The 21,685-nt window shown below is 41.3% G+C and overlaps 1 protein-coding gene across 1 annotated transcript in view; it reads left to right on the top strand.

The window, feature by feature from the left end:
- Window positions 1-21,685, top strand: part of Tmtc3 (Transmembrane O-mannosyltransferase targeting cadherins 3) — an 83,673-nt gene that overhangs the window by 41,651 nt on the left and 20,337 nt on the right. Inside the window, exons 8-11 of the mRNA XM_071586123.1 lie at window positions 11,021-11,276; window positions 18,923-19,071; window positions 19,427-19,645; window positions 20,725-20,818. Coding sequence (XP_071442224.1) covers window positions 11,021-11,276; window positions 18,923-19,071; window positions 19,427-19,645; window positions 20,725-20,818 — 718 coding nt within the window. The remainder of the gene's footprint in view (window positions 1-11,020; window positions 11,277-18,922; window positions 19,072-19,426; window positions 19,646-20,724; window positions 20,819-21,685) is intronic.

Below are 21,685 nucleotides of genomic sequence, written 5' to 3'. Positions count from 1 at the left end.
GTTGCATTTTTCGTCAAAAAATTACGAATAATGATAGCACTGTGCGACGGTGCGTTATCATGGTGCAAAATCCACGAGTTTTCTGCCCACATTTCTGGTCTCTTTCGGCGAATTGCTTCACGCAAACGTCTCATAACGCCCAAATAATACTCTTTGTTTACTGTCTGGCCTTCTGGCAAAAATTCATGATGCACTACACCGTTGTAATCCATGAAAACCGTCAGCATTGCCTTATTTTTTGACTGAAAACGACGTGGTTTTTTTGGTCTCGGCTCATTTGGTGAACGCCATTCACTTGCCTGATGTCTGGATTGCGTGTCGTACTCATAAACCCACGTCTCGTCTCCAGTGATGATCCTTTTGATGAATGTGGGATCGGATTCAGCCTCGCAAATCATGTCTTTTGCGACGTCAACACGGTCTCTTTTTTTGCATGAAATTGAGGTCTTTTGGAACCAACTTTGCTGCTACACGACGGAAACCCAAATCATTAAACACAATGTCTTGGGCGGATCCATAGGCAATGTTCAAGTCCTCCGCTATTTCTCTGATGGTTAATTTGCGGTTATTGACCAACATTTCTTTTACTTTATCAATTTTTTCACCGACTTTCGATGTCGATGGTCTGCCACTGCGTTCATCATCTTCGATTGACTCACGACCACTTCTGAACCGCTCGTGCCACTGGTAAACGACCGTTTTTTTTAGAGAATCGTTGCCGAAACACTTTTCCAACATTTCCAACGTCCGTGCGCCACTAAATCCGTTTTTTACGCAAAATTTAATACAAGTTCGTTGTTGCAAATTTAAATCCATTTCTGCAATTGTAAAAAATCGCCAACACACACAGAGATAGATGTACTCTTGGCTACGTAACTTTTGCAAATGTCAAGTTATGACACTAAGATTTAAAGGGAATATCAACAACAGATGTACCAATTTAACAAAAAAAACAGAACTCAAATCGGAACGATGGGAGCGCCACACGGTGGTTATTCCGGGAACTTTTTGATCAAGGTAGTATATCCCAAATACTCACCGCCGATTCCAAATGTGCCATAAAACGAAGTTACCCTGCTAAGATGCTCACTAAAGAGATTTTGAGTCCTGGCAACTACGGGGCTCGGCCGTGTGTCGTGCCCGGCAGCGGGGGAGGCAAGGCTTCCGCGGTCGTCATTCCACCAAACCCTTGCAAGGGAAAACCGGCAGCAGCTGGACAGAAGACGTATGAGAAGAAGACCAAATTAGTTAGAATAGGATCGTGGAATGTTAGGACAATGATGAGGACAGGGAAATTGGAGAATGTTAAGCGAGAGATGGAAAGGGGAAATATAGATATTTTAGGTCTATGCGAGGTGAGATGGAAAGATAGCGGGGAATACTGGAGTGATAAGTATAGAATAATATACAGCGGCGGGAACGAGAGCCAACGAGGGGTTGCCATAGTATTAAATGAAGAGATAGGAAGAAGCGTAGTCAATATAGAGCAGGTAACGGATAGATTATTACTAGTAGAGATAAAAGCAGACCCGACGAACTTGGTTATTATTCAGGTATACATGCCACCGAGCAACCATAAGGAAGAAGAGGTTGATAGGATATACGATCAGTTAGAGGACATAATCGCGTGTGTTCCCGCAGGGAAACATTTGACAGTGATGGGGGACTGGAATGCGACGGTAGGCGAAGGAAGAGATGGTGACGAGGTCGGGGACTACGGTTTAGGCGCGAGGAATGACCGAGGGGAGGAAGCAGTTGAGTTCTGCAGGAGACAGGTGTTAGTCATCACCAACACTTGGTTTAGACACCACAAAAGACGCAGGTATACAAGGAAAATGCCAGGTGACTCAGGAAGGTATCAGCTAGATTATATCCTGGTTAGACACAGGTTTAGGAATAGTGTGATAAATTTGCACAGCTTCCCGGGAACGGATGCGTACTCTGACCATAATTTAGTTGTTATGAAATGTAGCGTAATTTTCAAAAAGATAAGGCAGGGGCGGAGAGTTAGAATGGGCAGGGTTGCCCATTATCACCGTTTCTGTTCAACCTGTATGCAGAGGAAATGATCAAAGAGGCATGGGAAGACCCGTAGGTAGGAATGAAAGTTGGCGGGGAATTCGTAAAATCAGTTAGGTTGCTGATGACCAAGCTTTAGTTTGTCACTCAGACAAGGGCCTGCAAGCATTGCTGAGTGAATTTGAAATTCAGTGAGACAGGTATGGGATGAGAATCAATATTAATAAAGCAAAGGTTATGCGATTTTCTAGAAAGAAAAAGGCTAAGCTTAACATTAAAGTAGGAGGGCAAAAACTAGAGCTGGTAGAACAGTTTACGTATCTCGGTAGTGTTTTGGACCAATACGGTCAAAGTAGTAGGGACGTAAGGAGAAGAATTGCGCTAGGCAAAGAGACTTTCACAAGGAGGAGGCAGTTGATGACATGGACGTTGAGTAAGGACATTAAGAAAGGACTCGTAAAAACTTTGAAATGGAGCGTAGGTATGTACGGCGCGGAAACGTAGTACTCAGAGATGAAGAGGGACCTGATATAGAGTAGGATGATGGATTTTGTGTTTTGTTAGGAGTAACAAAATGTTTGTTTGGTAGTTGTGTCCATCCAAAAGCCTACCTTAACCGGTAGATTACCTAATTCAATTCGTCTACCTATTTCTTCCTCAACTGCGTTTCTAAATTAAATGAAGACTGTTTGTGGCCAACCTTTTTCACCGATTAAAGTTCTTGTTCCGAACGAAGGCTCTTCGCGGTTCTGCACACTTGGAGGAAAACATTTGTTCAAATTTATGGCCGAAAATTTTCAGGAGTCGCACTTCTCGGGCAACTAAGATTCCGCTTCGGATGTCGCCACCCTGTTGCCCAACTTTCTTCATCGCTGGTCGGCGAAACGTTGACCATTTAAATGGCTCTCAGTCCGGGCGATTATCTGCTCCAGTGTTTCGACGTGCCGTTTTTAGTTACTCACGCCCCCTCCCCGTAATTAACGGACAGGCTCGCTTTCGTGGTAGGACGTCGTTGACATTAAGAGGGTCGGGGGGGTCAAGAGGAGACCGGAGGACATCTCACTCCATTCGAGGGGAAGTGAAGCCACCGCCGACGCCCGTCCCCACGTTTAAGCTCCGCACGCATTGCTGTCAACATAAAACGCCACACCGTAGCTGCTACTTCGTCGGCAATTTTCGGATAACGCTTTATTTCACTCTGAACTTATTAGTCTGCAATGTTATCAAGTAATTAGGATCATTTTTTTTTTTAATTTTTCAGGTTCAGTCGTTTAACCGATTTAATAATATAAATAATAGGCGTCGCGAGCAACGTTGACCTTGTTTTGTGTTCCACTGAGTCTCTTTTCCTCCCCTCACTGTCGGCGCCCCCCCCCGCTCACACGGAGGTCCCGCCGTTGGTGGTGGGGGCTTGGTCCGGCGAACCACGGGGCCCACTTCCCAAGCTCCCAATTCAGTGCCCTTGTTAATATTCAATTAGTATTGACTGCCAACTGTCAAGGCACGAGTGTTTCGTTGGGAAATGAAGATGAAGTGCCAAGTTATTTAGTCTTTTTTTGCTATTAGATAGAAGTATTAGGGGCAGTCCAATGAAAACCTAACGGGCGAACACACTTGACCATTCCGCGCACCAATAAGGGCATTATTATAACCCGACAACGACTGCATCCGCCTGTTGTGTTGGTCGAATATGCAGCTCTCCCACCATATCGATGGCAGTATCGATACGTAACAACAGTGCTGCCACCTTTCTCGCACGTTGCGGGTGTATGGCGGGTGTTCGGTTTTCATTTGACTGCCCAGTTTCACAGCATCTTCAGTCAAAATTGTGAACCAAGGAGGTGTATTAATCCACCCATAGAGATGAGGGTCCCTGTTAACTTGGATAAATTAATAAGGGTAAGATATTGCGGAAAAAGTATTGGCGAATATATGTCGGGTGTAGATGTCATCACTCAATCAGCACGGAGCCTTAAGCCCAACCACTGGCCCCTATAGCCCCCACCCAACAACTGTTGTCCCTTTTGCAATATATATGCATGCAAGAAGTACTCGGGATATTTGATTATACGGAAACCTAATAGTCTTCTACATCATCACGTGTGCAATAGTGTAGATTAAATCCGATTTACGGGCAATCAGACGAACACCATTAAAGTCTATCTTACAAACAACATTAAAAATACATTGACAATTGAAAGGCGGGGGGTCAGCATTTCCCGTATTCGTTGCTACTACCGGGCATTAAATTGTTCGCGGAAAATGTGGATTTCCTAAAACTTTTATTTTGTGATCCGATCTGTAAATGTATTAACTTAATCTTTATTCGGTGGACTCGACTAAGCTTTACATGTGGCCTATCCGATGTAATTGAAAGCAAATAACTCACGTTAAATATTATCCTCCACATGACAGAATCAATTAGCAAATTTTAATGACGATAGTAATCACCCAATTACCGAGGATACGTGAAATCGTTTCTTTGAAATCACGTGATCAGCGGTCAACAAGTTCATTCCCAGTAAATTTATAAAAGGTAACACTGAACCTAGATGGTACAACGCGGATTTTAGAAAGGCATTACGACCTCCAAGGCTATGTCACGCCAAGATGAAAAATATTAGGGATGATATCTCTAGCGACAAAAATAGTGAGATCACTTTGAATTATTAGATATTTAGGGCATACACCAAGAAGGAATTTCGGAATGTGTTAAGCGAATTCAAAAGGAAAAGATTAGCAGACAATTTGAAATAGTAGAACATATAGCATTTTGGTCCTACGTCAGTGAGTTTTAGTGAAATAAGCCATCAGATAATTCACTCAAAAACGATGGATGCGAAAGAGAAACCAGCAGTTTGGAAAAGGCCAACTAATTAAATTCCTTCTTTCAAAGGGTCTTCCCCAATGCTTCCCATAGCTTACCAAATCCTGCCGGTCAACCGATGCCCAAAATTGAAATCTCGCGCAATGGAATAGAACGTTTCCTGAAAAATATGAATCCTCCAGACCCGATGTAATACCCGCTCGTATATTTAAGGACCAACGTCGAAAATTGCACCTTATCTAGAAATCATATTTAAGAAGTCGCTCGTAGATCACGAGGTTCCCATCGATTGGAAAGCGGCTAACATAACACCAATATTTATAAAATGGAGACCGGGAGGAACCGAGCAATTACGGACCTATTTTCCTCACATCCATTTTGTGCAAGGTTATGGAACATGTAGGTGCTAGTTCGACCGTGAGACACTGAGAAGTCTTGAGTTGTTGATGAAAAATCACCACGGTATCCGAAAGGGTGTTGTTCATGATAATCTTATGTCGGGAGGGAGCAATGCTCCAGTGGACGCGGTTTTTCTAGATTTTAAGAAAGCTTTCGACAAAGTACCTCATAGTAAACTGTTCACAAAGCTACTCCTAGAAGCATGTGGCATAGATAGAAATATCCGGAGTTGAATGAAATGACTTTTTGAATGGCCGGGTACGAAGAGTAGTCATAGACCCTGGAGTTCGCTCTAATACTGTAGAAGTCACTTCAGCTATGTGTTATCGCTCTTTCATTCCTACTTGACGTGAACGACATTAACTCCGTAGTCACTAGTAAGATATGTTTATTTGCCGACGATGCAGTGGTTTACCGTGACATTCGTGATCCTGAGGACACATCAGCTTTATCAGATGACCTTAATGCTATGCAACGCTGGTGCAACACTTGGCAATTAGAATTAAACTTAGAAAGATGCGCAGTGATGAATTTTTGGAAAAAGAGCACTTCACACCCGAACGCCTACTGCATTGGGAACACGGAACGTGTGGACTCAATTAAATACTTCGGCGTTACCCTCACTCACGATCTCTCCTGGGTGAAACATATACGGGGAATATGTGGACAAGCTAACAAAATATAGCGATTTATTTGAAGAGTGTGGGGAAAATGTGATAAAAAGATCGATGTATCTGTCGTTGGTTAGGCCTCATTTAGAATATGCCTTAGTATATGGGATCCTCACGAAGTTGGATTAATTACCGAATAGGATCGCGAACAGGGTAGAGGAGCTAGATTTGTAAATGGTTGTCATGATAAACTTAGTAGCGTATCCAAAATACTCGTATCAGAGCAGCTGGGCTGGGAATCACCCACTGAGAGAAGGTTAAATTATATCTTATATTTGTTTCACTAATTGTAAGAATGTCTCTTTAGCGATGATGTAGAAAATTTAATATTGACCCCTTTGTTTACAGCAGGAGCGATCATTACAATAAAGACGTCATTTTTTCCACGAACGATAAAGGATCTGAATAATATTGTCCGACCTAGTTTGGTATGTATTACACACCCTGGTGGTGGTTCTAAAAACAATTACATGTCCGAGTTCATTAAGACGGAGGGAGGGGATTTTTCTATCATTATCATTTATTACGAGTCGGGTGTTAATAGCTAGAGTCAGCTGTCAAAATTGGCTGAGCAATGTTTTTCATTAGCCGTAATTATTATTTGGTAGTCTATCGTTTATAGTAGGTTTTGGATGGGCACATATGTTTCACACCACCCCCACATTTCTTAGCCTCGACGGAGCCTCCCGACGCACACTGCGATAAACCAATGTCCAATTCCGCATGTGTACTTCCTCCCTTCATTCCGTCCTTTCCCTTTTCCTCCCCCCTCCTCCGCTTGCCTGTCACAGAAGTCAACGTTCCATCGCTAATCAAAATACTCCAATCCAGCTTTCCTGATTCCACTGGATTTTTTCCCAAAAAACCTCTCTCCTCCCCCGCGATCACTTGTACCTCTTCGTGTGTTTGCCTTTCCGTCCATTTTCCTTTTTCTATCCCCTACACACCCCCAACCGTCTCAATTCAATCTACGGTTAACGTCTTAACTTCAGTTACCGACTACGCGCCTTCCCAAACCACGCTCCGTACCAATGTTTTCAATAATATTTTGTTTTACTCCAAAACTCGATACCCCTCCTGTCAACTCCTTTCTTCGGAAAGCTTCTTTGGTGTGCGCGATTTTCCTCCTTATGTCCCTACTACTTAGACGATCTTGGTCCATAACACTTCCAAGATGGATAAACTTCCATCTTCCGTGTCATTATAAATTCTTGGGAATGATAATTGAGGCAGTTTCTCGTTGCCTTCCTCCATAGTGTTTTTAACTTGACACCATCACTCAATGGCCGCCCCACTGGGGCCAGGCGCCTTTGCAGCCGCCTCACTGAGGAACAAACGCTGCGTGGGCCACCTTTCGTCTGGATCCTAACCTTCGACCTATCTGGCATGGGTGACCCTACCGGGAGTAGCCAATAGTTGTCATTCATTTTTTTAAATATCAATGAGTCGTGAAGGATACTCATTATAAATTCCCTGAGTCACATGAGGAGACTCCTGTAATATAAAGGAGGGGGGTTGAGGAAATATATTATTTTCCATAGAGCAGCGCCATTCTTCCGGAGTGGAAAGCGGCGGCGAATCGAGTCGCCTTAACGCGTGACGTCATCTCGCCGTGAGGCCTCAATCAAAGCGCAACCGTCGTCTCCCCCTCCCTCCCTCCCTCTCTCTCCCTCTCCCTTCCCCCCTCTCCTCCCTCCCCCTCCCTTGTCCACTGCCGCCCCCACATTCGTCCTCGGATGGAGAAGAGAATTGCTTCTGCATGGGATTTCAAAGGGATTTTTGTGGCAAATTACTCTTCCAAATTGCATGTGTATGTATTCTCGGACCCATCCGTATTAAAGGCAAAATGTCCTCTCCCGTCTCCTTTTCTCTCCGTCCAGATGGACTCCCTTTCCGAGGCGTGGCCCGAAAGCACCGGCAAGGAATCTCAATTTGGGGCCCCGCTCTCATTCTCTCTTTATCTATCTCTCATGCCCAGCGCTGTAGCACTCCTCGGAGTTTGGTTCGCTGCGTTCGGTGCGAATATTAAGGGCCGCGGGCGAGGGCCCCAGCGGAGGCCCTTTCCTTGGATCGGTCGGCGCCGTTTTTAATGCCTCCCAAGCCGCTGATGATGTATCCACATATTGCTTGATTCAATCCCCGTATTTCTCATTCGTCATTGCATATTTTTCATTCCCTTCCCTTCATAACTCTGAAAGGCCTTTTTTTCAATGTAATATACACGTACTACTTTCTCAATATTTCTGTTTCTCATCGCAACTGTCACGTGAACTTTCCCGGTGGAATTCTTTATTTTTCCTGTAACTCCGAAATGCTTATTTTGTTTTTTCTTCCGAGGGAAAAAACGAGCAAACTACTCCTAGCTTTTTTTATTTAGGATAGCTGTATGCCAGATTCCTTCGACCCAAAGCCGCGTTTTCCCCTGCCAAAACTCCCTCGGCGAACAATGGCGGAAATTCCTTTGGTGGAAAAAATCAAAATGGATGGCCGTCGGCGGTGACGTGTAATTCAGTCGCAGCTTTGTCGCGCGTCGATCGAATGTCCTTGAGAGATCGCTAGCCGAGTTCGGTTTATTTTCTCCTCTCTTTCCCTTTTTATCGATCATGCCCTTCACAACAAACACACGCACTCTCAAGTGGAGACGCACACGGCCGCCTTGCGTGCAACGAGGGTGCGTCGCACGCACGCGGGCGGGCGGCCGCCGTCAACGTCAGCGCCCATGCCGAGGTCATTAATATAAATAAGAAATATGAAAAAGTGAGAGAGAGAGAGTTTTGGGGGAAAATTCCCTGTGGAATGAGCCCTTTCGGGGTGGTTCCGTCGGTGGTCGCGAGGAGGGGGTTTTAAAAGGACCACCGGGGGGTGGGAAGGGGGTCGGAGTTCAAATTGAGTAGGCTTGCGTGAATGAAAGACCCCTTGCTCTTCTTTCATGTCGACATTTCTTTGATCCCTTGATCACTTTTCCCAGCATCCCCTACTACCCTCATTTGCCACGGTGGCCGCGGCAAAAGGGTCCGCAACCATGAATCCCTCCTCTATGCGTGTGTATTTGCCAAACCCTGACTATTGTGCAAACATTATCGACTTCAAAGGCAAGTTGACCGAGAGAACTATCACATGAACGGAGAGCAGATGATGATTACGGTAAAAATCAATGTTAAGCTGATTGACCGTGTAATTGATTTTCATTGTTCTTGTATATTGTTATCTCCTCAACAATTCCAAAAATGGTTCATTATTGGTTGTCACATTAATCTCTTAGGAATGTTCATTATTTTGTTATATCTCCTGTTTCATTATTTGCCTTTGTTAAACATGCAACAGAAGGCAATCTTCAATATTCTACTAGCGCCATTTTATGCGGCTGTAACTGTGTATTCTGTAGCGGCTGTGCTGCATTCTGGAGCGCCATGTCTTCAACTCGGCCATTGCGCAAGAACATTGATAAATGGCGAACGACTAAAATGGAAAAAATACGGACATAATGAAATGACTTTTGGTGAATGTGTGGCAAACCCCATGGGTTCCGATTCTTCTGGCAATAGTCTGATTCTTTGACTTCTTGGAAACAAGGTTAACTGAACGTCTTGAGTGAACGAAAGCAATGTTGTTAATTTGTAAAATTCGTTTTTATCGAACGGCTGATTTATTCCACAATGGTAAAGAGATATGCGCTCTAGCCTCAAAACTTCTTCCCTCATCATTGTCCTCTTCAGTTTCTGGAATTGCTTCCCCTCCTCATCCCTCCATCACTTCCATCCAATGTGCCATCTCCTTGCATTATCTTGTCCGCATGATATATGGTATGTACTCTTACTGACACTCGTTTGATTTGGCAGTCGAACCATAGTGTCAATTTGCAATTAGTGATGAATTGCATCATTGGAAAATCCCACCATGCTTCTTTAAATACCTGACATAGCCACTTGAGGTTTTTTTGTAATATTTTGCAGAAGGTGATTTTTTTAGTGAATTTATTTTTAAGATATTATCCCATGTCGTGAGAACAGAAATGATTCCGTGGAAGTAAGTTTCACATTTCAGTGGATAAGCACTTCTTTTGCTGTGGGAACTGATCACAGTCCAGATGACTTATTTTCATGTTCGCTCACTTACGTTGGGGCACTGTTTTTCCATATCTTGAAAGAATTCCTTCAAATTTGGATATTGCTTGTGATTTTGTTGTGGATATTAAGGTTACATTTTTATTGATACCGAGGGTTAGGATAATTGGGTTTATGTAATTGTCAAGTTGTTATATCAATGTTCAAAGTCCCAATGTAAAGGTCAAAGTGCTGCTTTGGACTGATGCAAATTAAATAAACATGCTAAATAGCATTTTAAATTGATTGGTGAAAGTGGTCCATTTAAAAGTTCTTACATCAGTAGCAGTTGAGAGAAGTCTGTAACATGTGAGACTTCCATGAGCTATGAAAAATAAATTTCACCATTTTACAGCAACAACATAAACATTTGGGTATAAGGAGTAATTTCAGTAAATCTGAAATCTCACAAAAATTTGATTGCCATGCTAAAAATTTTTCATGGAAACCAAAGTATTAATTCTTTCATTTTGCTTCATTTTTAGAGCTGAATAGTCGATTGGTGTCAGGCCAAAAAGTGAAAAAAATGCATGATCCACTTTTAAAATTGATGGTACTTTCTCCATCCTCAATTTAATAAAAAGAAATGGCATGCTGTCCATGCCTTTTTCTAATTTGAATTTTTCTTCACTAAGCTCTTTTAAGACAATACTTTTATTACAATCCCAAAACCTTTTTACATATTGTATTGACTTGTATATTATTGTACATTTGTACAATATATACATATATACAAATGCTATGTCTAATGTAAGACGAGTATTCTAATGCACTTGTGAATGGCATTTCCGAATGATAATGAGCACCATTATGAGTTGTTGTAAATGTTTAAAGTGGACCACACTAAAACTTCTCTCAAAAATAATATATTTTTGGTATTATTCTCTAGTTACCATTTGGCAAATATATTTTTTTAGCAGATAGGAATAATTGGAAATGTATTTCTTCTAAAAATTGCCTAGAAAAGGTGGCCTAATTGAAATTTCTCTTCCCTCCTGCAGGTTTGACAACCCAGCATCAGTGGCACCAAGCCCCACTCGCCAGATGACATACAGCTACTTGGTTGGGGTCAACCTGTGGCTACTCCTCTTCCCCTGTGACCTCTGTTGTGATTGGACAATGGGCACTGTTCCCCTAGTCGAAACATTCCTTGATCCCCGAAACCTGGCGACTATAGTCACAGTTATGTCCTTATTAATACTGTGCTTTGTGGCACTATGCTCTGGTAACCGGAGGCAAGCAACTGTGATTTTCATGGTAAGGATGATTCTCCCTTGGAGTGCTTGGCTCTCTGCAGTGATGAGTACAAGACTTCCTTCCTTCTCCCATTGTATGAATTAACATAGGTAAACCACATACATACAGGGTGCAGCACTCAAATCCAGACAAGTTTCAATTTGAATTCCCACCATATCGTAGTCCCACTGGCGGTCGCGATTGGCGTTATTGAAAACTAGAGGCATCTAGTAAACAGTCGCAAACCTCAAAATGGCCAAGATTTAATGCACAAGTGCGGAGTACAAGAGCTGCTATTATCAAAAGTGTTCCCCATGGGCGTTGTATTTCGAAATAGTTTGATTCTTCTGGTTCCCCAGATCAACTGTTTACGACATTTTGGCTGAGTATAATGCTTTGGAGAAGTGTAAGGAAGGTTTCGCAAACTCGGAGAGGGAACCTCATTCGAGGAAATGCGTGCTTGTCTGGATTTAAGAGCCTCACCCTGTATGTCACAACTCCTTACAATACAGATCAGTGCCATACATATATCTTCATGAGTAAATGTATATGCTAATTGTGGTGTCATAGTAATCCAACCTCAGTAATGGGAAAATCAAGACTTCTTTTAACATAGTATTGGAAAATGATTGCTTTTGGTAAGCCTCATCATTCACTAGGATGCTGATAAAAGTTTCAGTAATACCCGTGGAGTGGTTTCACTATCACAGTTGATTGAGGCAACAAGCTTCCTTATTTAGAAAATGGCATGAGTTTCATGTGGTGATTAAACATTTCTATATAAAAGACTGAGAACCAAAAGAGATCAAATCCAAGTGGAATGAAATTCATGGCACTTCTATTCCTGTGTTTGCAATTGTTTCCAATTGGGTAAATGACTTTAAACTTAGCTGTACATCCACAAATGATGAACATCATTGAGGGCTTTCAGTGGAAGGGACTTCTTTGGAATAGATTGGCAAAATCTACAATAGTGTTTTGAGTGATTGACGATTAAAAGTAGGCAAAATAGTTGAGGCCACAGGCATATCATAAGGCACAATGTTTTCAGTTTTGTGTGAAAAATTGGCTGCGAAAAATATCTTGGCAAGATAAGTGATATGTTTGCTCTCGGTGGAGAATAAACCCAATCATATGGTCAACACTGAGGTTAGTTTGATGCTTTTCCATCGCAATCCTGACGAGTTCCCGCATCGATACATAACTGTGGACAGCTCATGGAGACACTGCTACATTCCAGGAGCAAAGGAACAGTCGGGATTTCTAAGACAATTCCAGCTCCAAAGAATGCGAAAGCAGTGAAATCATCTGGCAAGGTGTTGCCATGGTTTTTCAGGATGCTCGCCAAGTCATCTCAATCGATTGCTATAACAACGGGCAAATTATAAATGCAAAGTGCATATTAAGTGTCGTTGTTACACCAGTTGAGCAAAGGAACGAAGAAAAAGGTTCTCATTTGGCAAAGAAAAAATTCTCTTCCGTCAAGAAAATGCCCTGTTGCACACCTGCTCAGTTTCGAAGGTGAAAATTATTGATTTAAAGTTAGAACTATTGCGACATCCACTGTAATCACCAGATTTGACCCCTATTGACTTTTTTTATTTCTTTATTTAAAGAAATGGTTCAGTGGAAAATGATTCACATCAAACGAGTAGTTACGAGTACGAGGAGATCGTAATCACCTACGCAGATGCCTATTTTGAGGACCTCCCTAATTATTACTCCTTGGATGGCTACAACAATTTGAAAAAATTTGTTGTCCCTGGTGTAACTTTATGGAATTTGCATTTTACACACAATTGTGTGTGTGGAATTTCAAAGTCAATAATTTCATTTCATTTCAAATTTGGATAAATGCTGGGAAAAGAGTAATAAACTAAAAGGAGATCATGTTAAAAAATGAAGAAAAAAACACCTCCACCTAAAATAATGTTTTTGTATTTTTTCTACAGATCTATTATAACGCCCCCATGTTCATGACATATCAGTTGCAATCCCTCTCTCTTGTAATTGTAAATTAAAAGTCTATATCAATGATTTATAGGTAATTGAATGTAAATCTTAAAGTTGAATCATATTCACATTCATTTATTATTACTGACTTTTATGAAACGTCCATTCTTAAATTTTAATGCATTTCTTCTCCTATGCAAGATTATAAGTGCCATCACATTCTTGTTTTCCAACAGTTTCATGTGCAGCCCTTTGGCACTGACAATACGTTGACAAAGAGAAATTAAGTGCATGATTATGGAATCAGAATTTACCATATTTTCCCATCAATAACACGTGCGTTATCTATACAAAAATGTTCAGATGATCGAAAAAATGAAAATGCAAATTATGTGATGAAAATTTTAAAAATCCAAACATAGAAGTATTTTAACACAAACACATCTGCTATAGATGTATTTTTACACACACTATGTATAATTTTTACATGCATACACATACAGATGCGCGGCCTCTATACACGTTCAAGATAACTATGAAGCCCTGGGCTCGCAGTATCTACGATAAATATCTAAATTCATGGTAACTTCAAAGTTCTGGATGCGCGTTAGACATAAGGTGTGCATTATCGATGGGAGAATACAGGGTTCGTCCGGAAAATAAGTGTACTGAGCTCAGGAAAAAAAAATTATTACACTTTTACATATCTTAAGCTAATATTCCTCAAAATAGGACCCTTGTGAGTCGATACACTTGTTCCAGCGGTGTTCCCATTCCTGCAACGCTCCCGCGAAGGCATCATCGGGAACCTCTCGAAGACACGTCGTCACGGCCTCTTTGACGGCGTCCAAAGTCCCGTATCGCGTTCCTTTCAAACTCCTCTTTATCTTCGGGAACAGAAAGAAGTCCGGTGGTGCCAAGTCCGGGCTGTAGGGCGGGTGCGGCAGCGTTGCCACGCCGTGCTTGGCCAAGAAGTCCGACACGACAAGCGCGGTGTGAGACGGCGCATTGTCGTGATGCAGCCGCCAGATGTTTTTGATCGCTGGCCGGACGCGGGCGACTCGTGCACTATTGTTTTTGGCACATTACACTGCTCTGCTATCATCCGAACACTAAGACGACGATCAGAGTTCAGTACATCGCGAACTTTTCGCACATTTTCGTCGGTGAGTGTCGTTGATGGGCGTCCAGGCCGTGGTTCGTCGTCGACCTCTTCTCTGCCCTCCACGAACATCTTGTGCCACCGAAAGATCATGTTTCTGGACATGGCTGACTCCCCGTAAGCCTGGTTAATCATACCGACAGTTTCGGTAGACGATTTCCCAAGCTTTACCGCAAATTTGATGGAATAACGCTGCTTCGGCATCGTGTTCCGTGACGTGGGTCGAGCGTGGAGGTTCGCGTTAACAGAGCTCCTCACTACACCACAGCTCAGAGCCGACTGCCTTTTCCAGCGTCGCTTGCCAACATACCTCCCTCCAATCGCAGCCCGTCAGAGCGGTGCTGGGCGCGCCTGGAGCGGCGGGAAAAAATCAGTACACTTATTTTCCGGACGAACCCTGTACACTAATTGAATTGGTCCATGATTTTGTTAATATGGACAGTGCCCTTCTCACGGCTCAGCGTACACCATTGCTAAAATTCATGAATTGTAACACGGGTCGTATTCACCAGATCTAACCCCCAGCGGCTTTTTCCTCTGTAACCATAACCACAATGTTTCCGGTCAGTGGCAGTGGGATAATGTCCTTGCCTGCCAACCCAGAGGTCGCAGGTTCGATTCCCACCTGGGTGGATTTTCCTCCACCCGCGGCTTGGGCGTATGCTATTCTCTTCCATGTAATGTGGAAGCGTTAAGTGGAAGAAAGGACTATAAGTCTCAATATCACCATATTAAGTCGATAAATGAATAAAATAGATAAATAAATGTTTCGCTTGGAGGAGAGTGGTATTCATCGGACGAGGAGGTCATCTCTTACGTAAATACCCATCTTGTGGAGGAAGACGTCGACTACTATAAAACCATACATGAGATGTGTTTGTCCCTGGTGGGTCCCATGAAACACCAGGTGAAGTGACGATCATCTCACAAAAATCAGCGTGAAGTGTTATCCTCATCTTCCCTAGTGTCCAGAGCTAGCCCCTTATATTATTCCTTTCCTGTTTCATAGCCTGAAGCCTGAAGCCTTTGTGAAAGTCATCATTTTTCATCATTAGAAGGAGGCATTTGCGAATTTGTGAAACTCTAAACAGCTGCTGCTGCAAAACTGGAGTCAAATCAATTAAACTTTTACTGAATGCACATCACGCATTAAACTAACGACACGAGGTGAAATTACATTCTTGCACAATAAGGGGATCGAGATGGTGCGGTGGCTATCGTACTGGCTTCCACCCTGAGGGCCCGGGTTCAAATCCCGGCAGTGTTGAATATTTTTCATAGGTATCTCAATCCATACTTGAGGTGCTTTGTGGAGGGCACTTTAAGTGAATACTCCGTGCGTCGGATGGGACGTTGAACTTCTGACCCCTTGGCACCTTTCGTCGGGAGTAGGCTAATGCCGACACCAGGTTTCTCTCCACCCTTCGTCCTTTCCTGTCCATCCCTAATGGCGCAAATGACCTCAGCTGTCGGTCGTCTCCCCTAAATACTACTACTACTGCTACTTGCACAATAAATGTTGCGAATAAATATGTTATGATCACTCATTATTGACGAGACTTCATGCATCCTGCTTGTATGTTAAATTTTTTTGCTTCTATTTATCAACTGTACCCCAAACCTTTATAAACGCGAATTGGTTCTCCCCTTATTAATCATTATCCTTCTTCTTCATCTTTTGTTGATGATTCTATTGCAGCGGTACATACCAACTTGGCTGCATACAAAATCGAACTTATTGTCCTATATTCACCTTTTTTTTATAAGAATGAATATTGATTGAAGGAAGTTTACAAACCTTACTTACTTGCTCTGACTGAAAATGCAATGTTTCCTACCTTCAATGCAACAATTTCAGAGTGTAAAAATCATTCGCCTTGACTGGGATTCGAACCCAGATCCCTCAATATCCGGTCGAGTGCATTAGCCACTTAAGCTACCGAGGCGTCCTCTAAAACTCTGAAATTTTGTGCGAATTTTGTACGAATGCCTGTGACATTGTATGTACGGTATTTCGTCACAACATCTTGTTCCTTTAAAAGCCCCAAAATTTCAGAGTTTAAGAGGACGCCTCGGTAGCTTAAGTGGCTAAAGCACTCGACCAGATATTGAGGGATCTGGGTTCGAATCCCAGTCAAGGCGAATGATTTTTACACTCTGAAATTGTTGCATTGAAATGCACATTAGCGGATGACTCCGTTAAAAGTTACTGTTGCGGCATCTCCCGCAGTTTCTTTGGAGTTTCCTACCTTGTTTATCCTAAAGTACCCTGAAGTAATTCTGCAGGGGTTACATGCTTGCACTACAATAATAGCCAATTAAAGCAATCAGTAAGTGTAAATATTCAATTTGCTGATTACGTTTTACATCACCAAATAAGAAGTTCAACTCAAATAATTAAAATGGTGATTTTTTCTTGTCCAAAAATTCAAGGAGAGTGGGAGAGCTGATGTAAAGGGGATGAAGCACATTTCGCCCTGGTTGATATTACAGCAAAACACAGCACGTCCACTTATGCACTTTAATGATAGCACGGCTTCCAGAATTCCAAAACAAACATTTCTTTGAATGTATGTTGATTTGACATCATGGAAAACAAAATAGGAAATTATGCTCATGATTATTCCTTTTAGCTAAATTTGTTATAACTCTTTGCTTAAAGAAATATTGTTAGGTTTAATCATTTTATGCAAGGAACTTTTTACTAAAGCTTTAAGGATATGCATTGCACCCTTGTCTCGGTACGAACAAATTTGTGATCTTTTGCCAAACATACAAAAGATGTGACCAAAACATGCTGACCTTAGTTATTTACATATATTAGGACCAGGATCCATCGCAATGGATGGACTAACGAGTAAACCATGATAACTAGGACACCCTAAATGTCAGTCCATTGTATTCTCCTAAACCACCTGCATCCAGTATTGTTTTATAAAACTAAATCAAAAGCAATTGGCCAAAATTCATTGTAAAATAAACATGATTGGCTCACTGTTTAGTGTTCGCCATTCTTCTCTCCCCTCTGTCATTTGGCTCCATCTCATAATCACCTTATCAAGCATCACAAAGGGTGCGATTTCAGCATTGCGTCCAAAACATCTGATCTCGAAAAACTGCAAATGGAAATAAAATGGAGCGTCCTCAGAAATTCTATTTTGTGGTTTGAATTTTAAATATAGATCAAATGCGATATTCACTACTTGTCTCATGCACATAATTAAGTTAAATCTTATAAAATCCACTTCATGGCCACATACATTATGGGATATGAGCCAAACTTCTTGTGCATTAACGAAATTATTGGAATAAATTTCCTTGTAATCCTTATCAATTGCAAAAATCTTCAATTGTTTTAATTAGACATGCTGTTTTTACAAAAGTGAATAACCGTGACAATGCAGATTTATGACTCATCTTGAATAACTCGTTAGTAATCATCTTGACCGTTTTCACTATTGTTCCATTCGAAAATAATATGTATCGCAAACATACCAATCAGCAGAACAACATAAATTGTCTTCCCTCATGAGTTTAGAATATTACATAAATATGAGCCATGTTTTACCATACCGTTGTATACAAAATTAAAAATGGTCATGAAAATTTTCATAATTTTTCATTGAAAAATAACATCAACAGACATATGAAAGGATAGTGAATGTGAAAGGAAGGGGTGGAGATCAAAGCAAATGTCGAGGTGAGTGTGGTTGGGGTGACTCAAGGTGAGGCACTTTATAAAGAACAAGAGCTTGTATGAAACCATTAGTGAATATGTGAAGGGTGGAAGAAATATTGAAGTGAATGTGCGTGTTAGTGTGGAAGGCATTAGTGGGTAGGGCTGTTGCCACCTATCTGGCCCAATGGAAAAATCATGGCATTAATTTGGAGACCTGGGAAGGTAAGGGAATTCAAGAAAAATAGCTGGGAGAAATGTTTGTTTGATCTTCTTTGACGCGATACAGAACTGTTTCATCTTCTACGACACAATACACAATACTAAACAAAATTATGGAACACAATACAAAATAGAGTGAGAAAGAGTGTGAGAAAGGTTAGAAATACCATTGATACTGACTTCATTAATATTCTTACATTATCAGCGATATTACATTTTATGTGCGAGGACTGGTCAATGAAGAGTCCTATATTTATTTATTTGAATAATTTTTTGTGCAAAAATTAATTTTATGTTATATTGTTAGCTTAGTGTGTATTTTCAAATATTTTACAAGTTTAAATGATTTAACTCCAGTATTGAACAATTGAAATGTTAGCACTGTTGAACATGTTTGCTTGAGAATTCATTTGTAGTGCCAATAAATGATTTAGATCTGTATCTAACGTTAATCGGTATATTTAGAATTAAAATTCAACTGCATTCATTGAGGAACTGTTTGCTTTCAGCTATACCCTTTTTCACTATTCATTAATTTAGTGATATATGGTACAGTCCAAAGAGTGTACAGTTAAAATAATAATCCATGAAATTACACACATTAGGAAATAATTGTATGGGCCATCGATAACAAATGTGAATTTTATATTTCAGAGCCTTGCATTCATGGTATTGCCATTCCTGCCAGCTTCCAACTTGTTTTTCCCTGTTGGATTTGTCGTAGCAGAGAGGGTCCTTTACATGCCATCGATGGGTTGGTGCATGCTTGTTGCATATGGATGGAATCTTTTAGCGGAGAAGAGGTTGGTAATTGAAGATTTCTCTGTGAAATAATATGCTTCTACCCCAGAGCAACATATGTACTTCACCTATTCAAACCTAAGCAGTACTTTCATAGTGTACTCAGGTTGTAGTGAGTGATCCCTATTCTGAATCACTATTGAGAAAAGACTATTTATCTGGTGTTCACATATCATGAGCTGAATATTTTTCCCTGAAGGGCACCACTAATAGGTTTCACAGGACTCACATGAGCATGAATGACTGTTATAAGAGAGGGAATAGAATGGAATACTATGAAAAGCCCATTTTAGTATTTTTTTTTGTAAGTTATAATCACAAAGAAATCTTAATTATTAAATTTTGTTTCTCTTACAGATTCAGAAAGTTTGCATGGTTAGGTATTGGATTTCTTTTAATAGTCCATGGGAGTAAAACTTATTTGAGAAATTTGGATTGGGAGTCTGAGTACACCATATTCATGTCTGGACTGAAAGTAAACCAGAGGAACGCCAAGCTTTTCAACAATGTTGGCCATGCTCTGGAAAAAGAGGGGAGGTTCCCAGAAGCCCTGGATTACTTTCAAAAAGCCGTAAGGTGAGTCCATATAAATGAGCCTGCCCATTGTCCCCTGACATATATTACATTGGTCATTCAATAAGACCTTAGGAAAACATTGAATAACAATTTACTCTGAGCAGATTTATTCTTATTTTTTCAACGTAATTTTCTTTGAGCTTGTTATACTTTTCCAAGCCATCCAAAAAAGTAGGGTTTGGCAAGGTCCTCAAAAATAGGCATCTGTGTTAGTGGTGACCTCCCTGTTTGGGGGTAATCATTTTTTGCCCAGCCATTTTTTCTGGTTTGCAAGTAAAGGAAAGTCATTGGGGGGCAATTCTGGTAAATACCGTGGTTTAATGCATAATTCAAACTTTAATTCTATAATTTTCACCATGAAAACTCATTGGTTTCTCTTGAGATCCTTGGTCAACTGGTGCAATAGCAATGCATAATATGTGCTCTCCATTTATCATTTGTCCTCTTTGTAAGCAATGTAAATGAATCCTTTCTTGTAGGCAGGTACATATTGTGCTAAGATTCTTTTCACATCCAATTTTTTGTGCAAAATTGAAACCGCTCTACCCTGTGATATGCCTGTGGCCTCATTTGTTTTGAGAACTTTGATTTGTAAATCATTGAAAGCAATATTGTGGATTTTGTCAGTAGTTTCTAAGAAAGTCACTTCCACGGAACATGCCGAACAATGCTCATCATTTGTGGATGCACAGGCAAGTTTAAATCCATCTACCCAGTTGTAAACAGTTGCGAACACAGGTACAGATGTGCCATGAACTTTAACCATCTCGGCTTTGATCGCTTTCAATGCGATGCTATTTGAATAGAAATGTTTAATCACCGACCGAAACTCATTTTTTTTCATTTTTCTAAGTAATCAAAAGCTTTTTCCCTCAATACACTCGTTAAATGAAACCACCTGATGTATATGTTTGAAACTTTAACAACACTCCCGTGAGAGATAAGGCTTAACAAAGCAAACCTTGTCCAATACTATGTCTTGGATTTTACGAGGAGTTATTGAATGGCCCACATTCATTTTGTTTTCCATTAGTGCTTCTTTTCTCCTCTTCAACAATTCTTTCCTTCAATATTTGCAGAGTACAAGAAGATGACATTGGCGCACACATAAATGTTGGGAGGACATTCAACCACTTGAAACTTTACAAGGAAGCAGAAGAGGCATACCTTAAGGTAAAATAAAATTATCAAACTTTATAATGCTAAGCATTTTAAGGGCAGATTTCCTTTAGATTTAATAAAATTCCCTCCCCGGACTACAACCTTGACGTGGTGGAAGGGCTTGTGCGTTCCGATGACCCCTAGAGCTGTACTGGCAGGAGTAACAATTATTGCTGCTGGTAGGGTCACCCATGCCAGATAGGTCAAAGTTTAGGAGCCAGACGAAAGGTAGTCCACGCAGCGTCTGTTCCTCAGTGAGGCGGCTGCAATGGCGTCTGACCCTAGTGGGACTGTCATTGAGTGATGGTGTCACGTTCAAAACACTATTGAGGAAGGAAATGGGGAAACCACCTCAATTATCATTCCCAAGAAAAATATGATGGACAATAGAGATATTTTGAGTCCTGGCAACCACGGGGCTTGGCCCAATCGGCTGTGTGTCGTGCCCGGGAGCGGGGGAGGCAAGGCTTCCACGGTCGTCATCCCGCGAAACCCTTGCAAGGGAAAACCAGCAGCAGCAGGACAGAAGACGCAGGAGAAGAAGACCACATTAGTTAGAATAGGAACGTGGAATGTTAGGACAATGATGAGGACAGGGAAATTGGAGAATGTTAAGCGAGAGATGGAAAGGGGAAATATAGATATTTTAGGTCTATGCGAGGTGAGATGGAAAGATAGCAGGGATTACTGGAGTGATAAGTATAGAATAATATACAGCGGTGGGGACGAGAGCCAACGAGGGGTTGCCATGGTATTAAATGAAGAGGTAGGAAGAAGCGTAGTCAACATAGAGCAGGTAACGGATAGAATACTTCTAGTGGAGATAAAAGCAGAACCGACGAACTTGGTTATTATTCAGGTATACATGCCACCGAGCAA

The sequence above is a fragment of the Hetaerina americana genome, unplaced genomic scaffold, assembly GCF_022747635.1.
Source record: "Hetaerina americana unplaced genomic scaffold, ioHetAmer1.1.p SCAF_20, whole genome shotgun sequence".
Lineage (NCBI taxonomy): Eukaryota > Metazoa > Arthropoda > Insecta > Odonata > Calopterygidae > Hetaerina > Hetaerina americana.
The sequence above is the reverse complement of the archived record's forward strand: the minus strand, read 5'-3'. Positions and strand labels throughout refer to the sequence as shown.